The sequence below is a fragment of the Papaver somniferum genome, chromosome 7, assembly GCF_003573695.1.
Source record: "Papaver somniferum cultivar HN1 chromosome 7, ASM357369v1, whole genome shotgun sequence".
Lineage (NCBI taxonomy): Eukaryota > Viridiplantae > Streptophyta > Magnoliopsida > Ranunculales > Papaveraceae > Papaver > Papaver somniferum.
In genome coordinates, this window is record NC_039364.1 from 138,422,583 (window position 1) to 138,433,392 (window position 10,810).

General features: G+C 37.0%; 2 protein-coding genes across 3 annotated transcripts; one reads left to right on the forward strand and one right to left on the reverse strand.

Moving 5' to 3' along the window:
• Positions 1–1,354: 1,354 nt before the first annotated feature.
• LOC113298561 (DDB1- and CUL4-associated factor 8-like) lies at positions 1,355–4,030 on the forward strand. The gene is made up of 5 exons (XM_026547329.1): positions 1,355–1,570; positions 1,685–1,936; positions 2,345–2,488; positions 2,595–3,272; positions 3,356–4,030. Exons 1-5 carry the CDS (start codon positions 1,463–1,465, stop codon positions 3,602–3,604), a joined length of 1,431 nt encoding a protein of 476 aa, XP_026403114.1. The 5' UTR covers positions 1,355–1,462; the 3' UTR covers positions 3,605–4,030.
• A 208-nt stretch (positions 4,031–4,238) lies between these two features.
• On the reverse strand, positions 4,239–6,407 carry LOC113298562 (probable RNA-binding protein ARP1). 2 transcript variants are annotated; one of them, XM_026547332.1, is made up of 6 exons: positions 5,908–6,407; positions 5,616–5,769; positions 5,397–5,520; positions 5,238–5,274; positions 4,925–5,138; positions 4,239–4,569 (listed from the first exon to the last, which is right to left on the reverse strand). In XM_026547332.1, exons 1-6 carry the CDS (start codon positions 6,100–6,102, stop codon positions 4,544–4,546), a joined length of 750 nt encoding a protein of 249 aa, XP_026403117.1. In that variant the 5' UTR covers positions 6,103–6,407; the 3' UTR covers positions 4,239–4,543. The 2 variants fall into 2 exon arrangements, with proteins under 2 accessions (XP_026403117.1, XP_026403118.1); XM_026547333.1 differs by having other exon boundaries at positions 4,239–4,589; positions 5,908–6,404.
• Between the last annotated feature and the right edge of the window lie 4,403 nt (positions 6,408–10,810).

The following is a 10,810-nucleotide window of genomic DNA, read 5'->3' on the forward strand; positions in this document are numbered from 1 at the left end:
TTCTAAAAAACGGGTAACAGCAGGTTAGTGATCACGTGTCAGTTATCTACGTTAGAAAATGTCATCTAGACCCCTCATAGGGTCACTAGGTCCGGTTAGTGTTACGAATCGTTGTTGAGTCAACTCGCTGACTCAGTATTCATCTTCTTCATTTCTTCGTGAAACTCTTTCAATTACTAACATCAATCAAGAAAAATTAACATCAATCAAAATAGGGGTTTTAAAAATTTCCATCCACCACCAAAAAAAAATAATACCCAAATCATAAATTCACAACATTAGACCCAAACTGAAATCAACTTGTTCTCCCCAATTTGAAACCACGCCTACTAAACCCAATTGAACCTAAATCACAAACCCTAAGATGTAACAGGAAACCCAAGTTGAAATCACGTATTCATCTTCTTCTTTGTGAAACAGTAACATGTTCTTCCGAATCTTCACCAAATCTCCATTAATGTACTCCAAACAAAGCTCAAATCCTAGATTTTTTTATTACTTAAATCAGTCAACTGATTCATACCCAATGATGCATACTCCATATCAATTCGAATTCGCTGCAGACCCATTCTTCCTAATCAAACTATGACACAAAATCACTTTAAATTCTCCTCAAAAAGTCTTCTCAATTATCGGCAGCAACATCACCACTGTGAACTGATTTTTAGGTTGATATATATGTCAAAAATCTTGATAAATTCGTACCAAATTTATATCGAACTCTAACCTAATCTTCATATTCGTGTTGAATGGAATTGCTCTTATTTCTTTTATGGTTGAAGAAGAAAAGATGCAGAAAGGAGCTGAAGAGATGAATAACGGGAGTTCTAATTAAACGATGCTCTTTTCGCAGGGTATAGTGGTAATTTTAGGGGATTTATTGACTAAATCAACTTTTGCTGACTATTCTGGTGTGCCCAGACGTGAAAACTAACAGTTTGGCTGTTTTATACTCCCTCCGTTCTTTTTTAATAGGCCAGTTTTGTTTTTAGCGAAATTTAAGAAAATTAAGAGAATTAATCATTGAAAGTGGTCCTCATGACACTTGTCAATAAAAGAAGTGACATGAAATGGTCCCCATGACACTTGTTAGCAAAAGAATTAAAGTGAAATGGTCCACATGACACTTATCATCAAAAAAAGTTAAGAGAAAAGTGTTCCCAAAAATTAAAATAACTTTTAACTTTCCCAATTAGGAAACTGGCCTATTTTTTTGAAATTTTTATTTATAAAAACTAGCCAATTAAAAGAGAACGGAAGGAGTATAAGACCTAAAAAAAAATTGGCCGGTTTATTAATTAGGGGGTAGAAAGCTGGTTACTTTCTTAATTTTCCCTTTTTTTTAATTAAAAGCTCACATTTGTTGAGAGCTACAAGCTTTTAATTCGTAACACTGACTTCTATCCCTCTCATCGGAACTAAATTACTCTGTAGATTATAAGAACTTGTGAATTAGGTGAATATGGAGTCTCGTTCGAAAATTACTCGAAGTGGGTTTTCAGAAATATATCAAAGAGAAATCGGTTTATCTCAGTCGAGAAGTTTTGCTCACAGAATCACTGGTTCAGAGGTATATTTTTCTCTTATTTCCATTTTTGGGTTAATGAAATTCAATAAAATTAGGGATTTTCACAAGCCCCGTTTTGTGTTACCCTTGTATCTGAATTTCTGTTTCGTGGATCAGGCTATTGTGGAGCAGATTGATCTATATGGGAAGTTAAATGCTCACGATGGTTGTGTAAATACAGTGCATTTCAACTCTACAGGTGATTTTATTGTGTCAGGTTCTGACGACACACAAGTTATTTTTTGGGACTGGGCTGCAAAGAGCAAAAGGTTGGCATATTCTTCTGGACATTCAGACAATATATTCCAGGCCAGAATTATGCCGTTTACTGATGATAGAACAGTTATCACCTCTGCTGCTGATGGCCAGGTATGATTTTTTAATATAACCTCCTATAGTGCTCACAGGCTTAACTTTGAAAGTAATTTAGTTTGGATATGGTCTGTTTATTTGTTCATTCTGTAATCTTTAATGCTTGGCCGGTCAGTCTAATAGTTCCACCTTTTATAAAGATTAGGTGGTGTTATATTTTAGGCATCTGATTCTAAACTAGTGAATGTCTCATTTTTATGAACCTGGATAGTCTGCTTGAGTGTTCTTTTTTGTGGGCACTTTCACCTATTGGTTGAGAAAGACACTGAAAATGAGTATGCCATCAAAGGAACTGAGCTGAATTTTGGGGTGGAGGTCTGACTTTATGTACAATCAGATGAGTGTCTTTGTCTGTGTGTGTCTCATCCTACAAGATGCACGCGCTAAACATTTTGGCTTCAACAGGTCAGGCTCGGTCAGGTCCGGGAAAATGGGGAGGTTGAAACCAAAAGGCTAGGAAAGCATCAAGGCAGTGTACATAACCTTGCCATAGAACCAGGAAGTCCTCACATATTCTATAGCTGCGGTGAGGATGGGTTTGTACAACAAGTAGGTGTACTCCTACTAATATATTATATATACTGTATCTGTTTCCCTTTGGATAATTGTTGCCCCAGTTGCTATGAGGATTTCATTATGCACGTAAATTTTTCAGTTCGACCTACGAAGTTGTTCTTCTGCCAAGCTTTTTGCTTGCTCTTCACTTAAAGAAAATAAGAGGCCTGGCATCATACGGTTAAACGCGATTGTAATCGACCCAAGAAATCCAACTTATTTTGCAGTAGGAGGTTATGATGGTTATGCACGTGTGTATGACATTAGAAGCTACCAACAGGAATCAAGTTCTTCGGACAGTCTAGTAAAAGCCTTCTGTCCTCCAGATCTACTCGGAACTGATAACATTCACATCACTGGGTTGGCTTACTCTAACAGCAGTGAGCTGCTTGTTTCCTACAATGATGAGCTTGTGTACCTGTTTCAGAAGAACATGGGATTGGGCTCAAATCCTCATTCAGTTTCACCTGAGAATTTAAAAAGACTTGACCGATCACAAGTGTACTCGGGGCATCGGAATTCACAGACAGTTAAAGGAGTGAGTTTTTTCGGTCACAGTGATGAGTACGTAGTAAGTGGATCAGATTGTGGTCATATATTCATCTGGAAGAAGAGTGGTGAACTCGTGCGCTTGATGGTTGGTGACAAACACATTGTAAATTGTCTTGTGAGCCATCCATTTCTGCCTGTACTTGCCACAAGTGGAATAGAAAAAAATGTAAAAATCTGGGTTCCAATGGCTAGCGACCGTAGTCCACTTCCTGAAAATGTAAAAGAGGTTTGTATTGTTAATTTCCTCAACAGAAATCTTCTGCATATGCCTTCCTTGCTGTTTCCTTATGGTAGGATTTCTCTTGGCTGATAATGGAGGCTAACAAGCAGGGCAGAGAAGATCGTTCACGTATAACACTAACCCCTGATGTTATAATGCATGTGTTGAGGTTACAGAGAAGGCAACCCTTAACCTATATTGATAGGCGATACACTAGATCTGATCTTGAGAGTGACGAAGAAGATGAAGGAGAGACTCGCATCTTAGGATTTGCAGATGATGATGCCTCTTCTGAAGGGGGATTTACTAATAATTCCAGAGACTGCAACATTAGCTAATTTATGCTGATGGATGTTATATATTTGCTAAAATTATTAGATTTTGTGTTGATTCCTACACTGTAGGTTTCTGTCTTGGCAGTTGTATTAGCTCTAGTAATCTTTCATAAAACATGTCGTTTTCTTCGACTGTACTCTATAAGAAATCAGGTGAAGGAGCGAAACCAGATAAACCTATCATAACTCGACACTCGAATGGTTGGTCTCTCATGACGCAACTAGATTGCGTTTTACACAAGGAGAAGAAGTGTTGTGATGTGGCTCAAGTGGAAACCATGTTTAAGAATCCTTGCACAGACATACTGCTGTACATCATCACGCGGCATATTTACCAGACTAGAGGCGTTGCTCTAAGAACCAGTAGGTCAGTTTATGCATTTCTATTTAGAGTTTGTATCCTCCTTGTATTCAATAAAACCGTATCTTGTTTATTATGAACACTTACCAAGCTATGTAGGAAACAGCTACTAGAAAGTCTTTACTGTTCCACTGGAAACCAGAGAAATGTGCCTTGTCAGAAAATGTATCTCTTAGCTGGGCTCATTCACTGTCAGAAAATGTATCAGTTTGAAGTAGGTTGATGTTTCAGGCTCAATTTTAAATTTTATAGGCAGAAGAATAATAGAAACGAACATAAACGAAGCCTGTAAAGGTTAACCATTAAATAACATGGGTAAACAAGAAAAGACTTCTGTTACATTTTTTTTTCTTTTTGTTCTTCCTGTTTTCTTTCTAAATGCTTCTCGGTTTGAGATGCAGAGTTAGAGAAAGTAATGAATCTTAACAAATCCCTAAAAAAAATCCAAAAAGGAAAAAGAAAAAAATGATAGAAAAATAATGGGTGAGGAACCCCGGATCATCACATAATATTGTTGTTATCCTGATCAAATCCTCCCGCCTTATGTTATTTGCTTCCACATATGCTGTCTCTCTAAATTTTCACCTGCATCCTGCAGGTACTCTACCTATTCCACAGCCAAACAAACTATTGTACATATCAGTGTATTGTTAAAAAATATCATACAACTGATCACTTGAATTTGAAGGTTCTTCGGACGAAGCGTTTAGAGCTTTGTGATTTTTGACAACGACAAGCTATTTATTTTTGTCCAAGAGATAAAGAACAATGGTCAAGATCCAAGACAATTTTGGGACCCAAAAGTGTGGCTAGGATGCGGGACATTGCTTTCTGTTTCTGGGAAGCTTTAAGTGTAAAATGTGGTCATCATGAATAATACAGGAGACACTGCCAGCTATAACAGATAGCTTTGTTTTTATGTTTGCGGAGAATTTTGATATAATAAGATGTAGTATTATTACCTGAACTAGGAGCCATGGAAGGAGGCTTAGAGATGATAGTTGGGATTGAAGCTGCTGTCGCGGAAGGATACATGTGAGCAGCAGGAACTCCCATTTGTGTTTGGTGGTGGTACTGATAGTATGGGTAAACAGGCATCATTGTGTTTGCACTCACTATACCATGTCCTCCTGGATACACCTGAGAGAAATGCCCATTCACGTAGGACCCTGCTTTCTGTTTTTAATGACCAACCACAGTATCATCACTATCAACCGTCTAAAACATAACTGGACCCACAATTTAGGCCATCAGATAAAAAAAAAAAAGTCTTACCGGGTTGTAATCGGCAGCGATGTAAGCTGGAGAGTACCTGAAAGATATATCCAAATTGCATCCAAACCGTTAAAAGTGAAGATTAACAATATGTAGGAGCTTTGAAGATAGACATATCAGACCGGAACTGGTTAAAAGAACCAGTCTTGAGAAACTCACGCATAAGGATGATAAGGAACAGCGTGTTGGTGATGATAAGGTGTAGCCGGAGTACCGGTTGGGTAATACCACTGTATCCGATTCGCTGGTGCTGCTGACGTGGATCTCGGTCCAGCGTTAGATCCTAAGTGACGACAAAATCAGATCCAATTGTGCGATTACGTAATGTTAGAAGAAGAAGAAGAAGAAGAAGACAACTACGGCAGATCATGTTCATACCTTGTGGCGATATAACCGGAGGAGGAGTAGCTGGAGTTGAGCGAGGTCGTCGTGCACCGAGTGAAGCCAGATTACAATTTGCTCGACGTCCGTTGATGACCGGTGTGGCATCTGCACAAGCATTCTTAGCTGATTCTGGCTCCTTAAAGGTGACCTGCACAAAATAACACAGTATACGCACCACAATTAAGAAGAATACATATATATGGAGATAGTGTTACGGCCAAAAAAAGAAAATAAATTATAACTGTAATGTAGTGTCATGATAATGCAGGTAAATTAAGAAACTTACGAAGCCGTAACCCTTGGATCGACCAGTAATTTTATCAGAAATGATAACAGCTTCTAAGATATCACCATATTTCTCAAAATGTTCTCTCACAGCTTCTTTCTGTGTTTCCCATGCTAATCCACCAACAAATACTTTTGTTAATGTTGTATCTCCAAACTGTCCAACGATGTTGTTGATGATAGGACTCATTGTCATCTCTTACTTAGCAATAATCAAACACGAATATCTCACTCTATATATGTATATGATGATATCTTACAGGAAAACTACCCTTGCTAGCTAGTTAACTACACATGTATCTTGTAAAATTGAGATATATGGAATAGTGGAGAGAACTTGGTTAACTGAATTACCAGAACAGATCATCAGATGATGATATGTGTTGTATGTAGAAGGGGGTGGGAAAGATTAGAGAGAAAAAGTTTTATAAGGTGAGAATGTGAGAGGAGAGATTGCAACATGTTGGAAAAAGAAAACATAAATTTATAAAGGCAAAAGAAGAAGAACAGAAGAGAGACAGACAGGCGCTGAGGAAGACAGGTAGACATAAACTCTCTCTCTCTCTCGTCTTGACCTCATGAACGTGGTCTGGGGTCATATGTATTTCTTCCTTTTTACACGCTTTTATATGATATATATAGCCATGTTAATTATTTGATTAGCAAAACTATACATAAAAACAGAAGGTGACAAAAACTTTACTCAAATATTGGGATTCATTAGAACTCATTTTAAATTAAATTGATATAAAAACTTCAAATTTTAAAATTTAATTTAAAAATCCCAAATTTTAAAATTGGTTTCATTAAATTTTACGATAAAACTAAAAATTGGTATCAAAATTTTGTTTTTATTGAAAGTTTTTGTGTTACTTTTGTTTTGGCAGACTTTTTATGAATGGATAATGTCACTTTCGGGATTATAACTCTGGGACCGGTTGATTAACTATGTAATTGAAAAGGAATAAAACAATCTGCTTCAAGATTGTCCAAATCTTGTTAGGAATGGTCCTACTCATTTGACGATCTAGATTACAAGTTGGCAGCGTCATCATGATCATAAGTATCTTGTTTTAGTGGGACAGCAGTAATTAGGGAGTCATGCAAAAATCTTACTATATATTTAAACAAAAATTGGTTAGGTTTTTAATTGGCCACTTAAGAATATTACCAACACAATCCTCAACTCCGACATAAAAATTTGTTATTGTTAGAAGAAAATTTATTATTGGATAAAAAATATTACATTAATTATTTGGATTGGTTGTTGTGCTGGCCTACCAACGAGCTTATGAATTACCTAGTCAAAAGAGCCGAAAGGGATGGGGCTGAGATTGTATCACAAGGAGAGCAAACTAACTCTATTTTCCATGTGAATATCTGCAATATTACACTATTATAGGCTCGAACCTGGGACCTCCTGGAATGCATGAAGTTTTATAGAACAGGGATGACCGGTTTTCCTAAACATAATTGAGTTCTTGTTCTTGATTCTTAATTATCGTCAAGTGATAATCCATTTGTATATCGAAATAAACAGTTGGGATCATAAAAGGAACAAAAGAAACTCCATACCGTTAGATTGGAGTTTACTTTCTTTTCTTTTTTTTTCTTTTTTTTTTAAGCATGAGATTGTAGTTTACTATAATAACGATATAATTACCAGATTTCGCAGAAAACGAAGTGGTTGTTCTCTTTGATCGTTATTAATTTATCTTTACTTTGAAGGATTAGGATTTGGACCTAAACGGTCAAAGTGGAGTTTGACCACATTGTACTCGGTGCGAAACCCTACTTTGCAACTCCATTCGGGGTACCACGTGGCCCCTACATTTCTACATTTGGTAAACTAGTATATTCTTCTGATTACTGTGTGGGTCACCATATTAACCACTAAATCTCATATCATCACTCGATTCTAAAGAGCATATGTAATTTGACGGTCAGAAAAAATTGTGCACAGAGAACATGGTCAGCGAGGTAATTCAGGTACATGAGAATCATCCAGTGATCCGATGGTTTCGTGCTCCTCTTACTGCATAGGTAAAGGTTTGAACCCGTAAAACCAAAAAAATTCTAATTCAAAGGAGTTCAGATATGAGAGTTATGCTGCGACGAGGTCATTTGACAGTATCTGTTAGGGTACACTTTCTATCCTTTAGATATTATATACATGTACTAGAAATAATCTGTGCCGTAACGACACTGACATGATTTGATATTAGTATTGTTGATTTTTTTTTTCTTCCCAATCACTCAAACTCAAAAACAATTTATTCGTATCAACCAAATTTCTTTATACACTGAAAATCATCCCATATACATCAATAATAAATCAACTGCCAAATCCCTTAGCTAATATGATTCTCTTCTCATCACATTCACCTGTAAACAAATATAACTTATAAGGCATTTTTATTATCGGGTTTATTATGATCCTAAAGGATCTTATTATCATTTTTGTAACTGAAATAGATATGACACACGTATTTTTTATTTGGTTTTTCATTCAATATCCCTTTTAGTATCTTGAGTTATGAGACGATCAACTAATTAGTAAATTAAAGTTACAATGAAAGAGGTTACAAACACACTAATTATTAAATTCATAATGAACGAGGTTACAAACACAACGACCGTCAGATGTCTACTGCTAGGATGAGACTGGGATGGTTGGATCATCCGTCTGTCTCTCAAATGTTATCTAGTCGTCGGTGTTTAAAAATCCCTTCTGTTTTGTATTATAGATTCAGAGATAAGATTTACAAAATAAAAATGGGCACCTAACTCAGCTGGTCATCCCCGTTTCCCAAAGATTCATGCACTCCAGGAGGTCCCAGGTTCGAACCCCCAATGGCGTAATATTGCAAAAATTAACATGGAAGGTAGAGTTAGCTTGCCCCCCTCGTGACACAATCTCAGCCCCCATCCGCTTCGGCTCCCTAACTAGGTTACCCATGAGGCTCGCAGGTAGGCTAGCACGACAACCTGTTCAATCAATGTAGTAGTACGTTGTTGGAGCTTAGCTTGTTAGGCTTCCAACTAGTTAATGTAATACTAATTATTTTCCTTTTTTATTTTATTTTTTTGTATCCAATATTTAATTTCATTTGTTTCTTAGTCCTTGTAGTAAAACAAATCTGATGTACGTTAGTATAATCTTATTTCGTTATCTTTTCGACATCGACTGTAGCCTTTTTTATCGGTACGTTAAAGAAGACAGCAATAGCTTCATCTCGCAAATTCATTCCCAAGACACTAACTTTTCTTATTATGATCATCTTCGTACATGAAAGTTCTAATTCATTGTTAAATATAAGTAATCACAGAGAGCTACTGGAGGAAAGGAAGGAATCTGAAGACGAAATTGGAGCGACCCAAGTAATTCAAAAATCAATGCAATTGTATTAGGAAATAATATAGGAAAGACTATATTTAGGAGAGTTGTGAGAGTTATATTAGGAAAGTGTTCTATGTTTAGAGTTTGATCTTAGTTAGGAAAGTATCTTGAGTGGTCGTCAAGTTTGTGAACAATATAAATAGGCTATTAAGCCATGAGAATTAATATACCAAGAATTATTATCAATGTAGACGTTCAATGCTTCCGCGTTTATGCTCTCCTCTCTCTTGCTCGATCCTTAACATGGTATCAGAGCGAGGTGAGAGGAAGAGAGAGGAGAAGGAGAAGGAGAAAGAGTTAAAGAGAATTGATGGTACGTAGTTTTTGTTTCAAGTTATGATGTTTTTAGGGTTTTTAGATTAAAAAAAAAAAAAAAAAGGAAGAAGTTGCTGATGTTCGTAGTTGAGTTTTTCCTGGACGACAAGGTTGCAAAAGAAGACTTGTTAAAGTCGTGTTAGTGTGCGTAATTGAGCCGAAGAGATGCATCTCAGATGGTGAAACAGGGACTGAAACTAGCTTGATGCCATTGAATTCCTTTGATGGAAGGTGGTGATTGTTGTTGATATAACAAAAAACTGAGATGAGTTAGTTGTGTCGTGAGGGTTAGGGTTATCCCATGAACCATAAGACAAGAAGCAAGTCATGGAATCTGTTGTCGTTAATTGGAGTCTTCTTCCGTTGACGTGCTTAACTGATGCTGTGTGTTGCAGTCAATAAAGGTGACGAAATCGATCCTGCTGTTAGGGTTTAGGTAATGAGTTAACGAAAAAAAATAATAAATTGAATAAGAGAGACTCTTCGTCTTCAGTTCATACAACATGGGAGTACTTGATTGCTGGCTGGAGTTGTGAGCAGTGATGAGAACTCGAGAACATGCAGTTGAATGGAACTCGAATGGCAGAGATGGATAACTCGACCTTGGCTTTGCTGCTGTTGTAGATGATGCCAGTGAAGGAATCACTACGTAACTGTCATTAATGGCAGTTTTGATGATGATCGGTGATTGTTGGGAGTTATCGTGATCAGCTGGAGATGGACAGCTCGAGAATGGGTGCTCCACTGAAGATAGAGTTGTTTCTTCCACTGTGATTCATGGCGGTGAGTAATATTGAGATGTATGATCTGCTGCCATTGTTGAAAGATGGGATATAGTTGCGAATGAGAACAAGGCCGAGGCCGAGAATAGCAGACGAATAGCAAGAAAAGTTCTACAATGATTAGGGAAGAGGTTGATCCTAGTCGGAGATCTATGAGTTGATTAACTGAGAGGATTAAGAGGTGACAGTGAAGAACCAATAAGGAGTTTGAGATGAACAAGAAACTAGATTCCTTGTTCAGGTCAGTGTTACAGTGAGGAAGTGTTATTGCAAGTCAGTAATAGTACGTGATGTGTTACAAAGAACAATCACAGTTACAGAATTGTTACAGATGAACAAGTAGTGTGACTAAAGGATGTCACAGTTAAGAAGAATCGTTACAGAAGCGTAACAGAAGAAGTGTGATA

Excerpts from the sequence above, each read along its gene's own strand:
- LOC113298561 (XM_026547329.1), top strand. The coding sequence starts at position 1,463 with ATGGAGTCTCGTTCGAAAATTACTCGAAGTGGGTTTTCAGAAATATAT. Across the intron at positions 1,937-2,344 it reads CCTCTGCTGCTGATGGCCAG|GTCAGGCTCGGTCAGGTCCG; the intron begins GTATGATTTTTT and ends TGGCTTCAACAG. Across the intron at positions 2,489-2,594 it reads AGGATGGGTTTGTACAACAA|TTCGACCTACGAAGTTGTTC; the intron begins GTAGGTGTACTC and ends TAAATTTTTCAG.
- LOC113298562 (XM_026547332.1), bottom strand. The coding sequence starts at position 6,102 with ATGACAATGAGTCCTATCATCAACAACATCGTTGGACAGTTTGGAGAT. Across the intron at positions 5,275-5,396 it reads GTTCCTTATCATCCTTATGC|GTACTCTCCAGCTTACATCG; the intron begins GTGAGTTTCTCA and ends TATATCTTTCAG. Across the intron at positions 5,139-5,237 it reads TCGCTGCCGATTACAACCCG|AAAGCAGGGTCCTACGTGAA; the intron begins GTAAGACTTTTT and ends CATTAAAAACAG.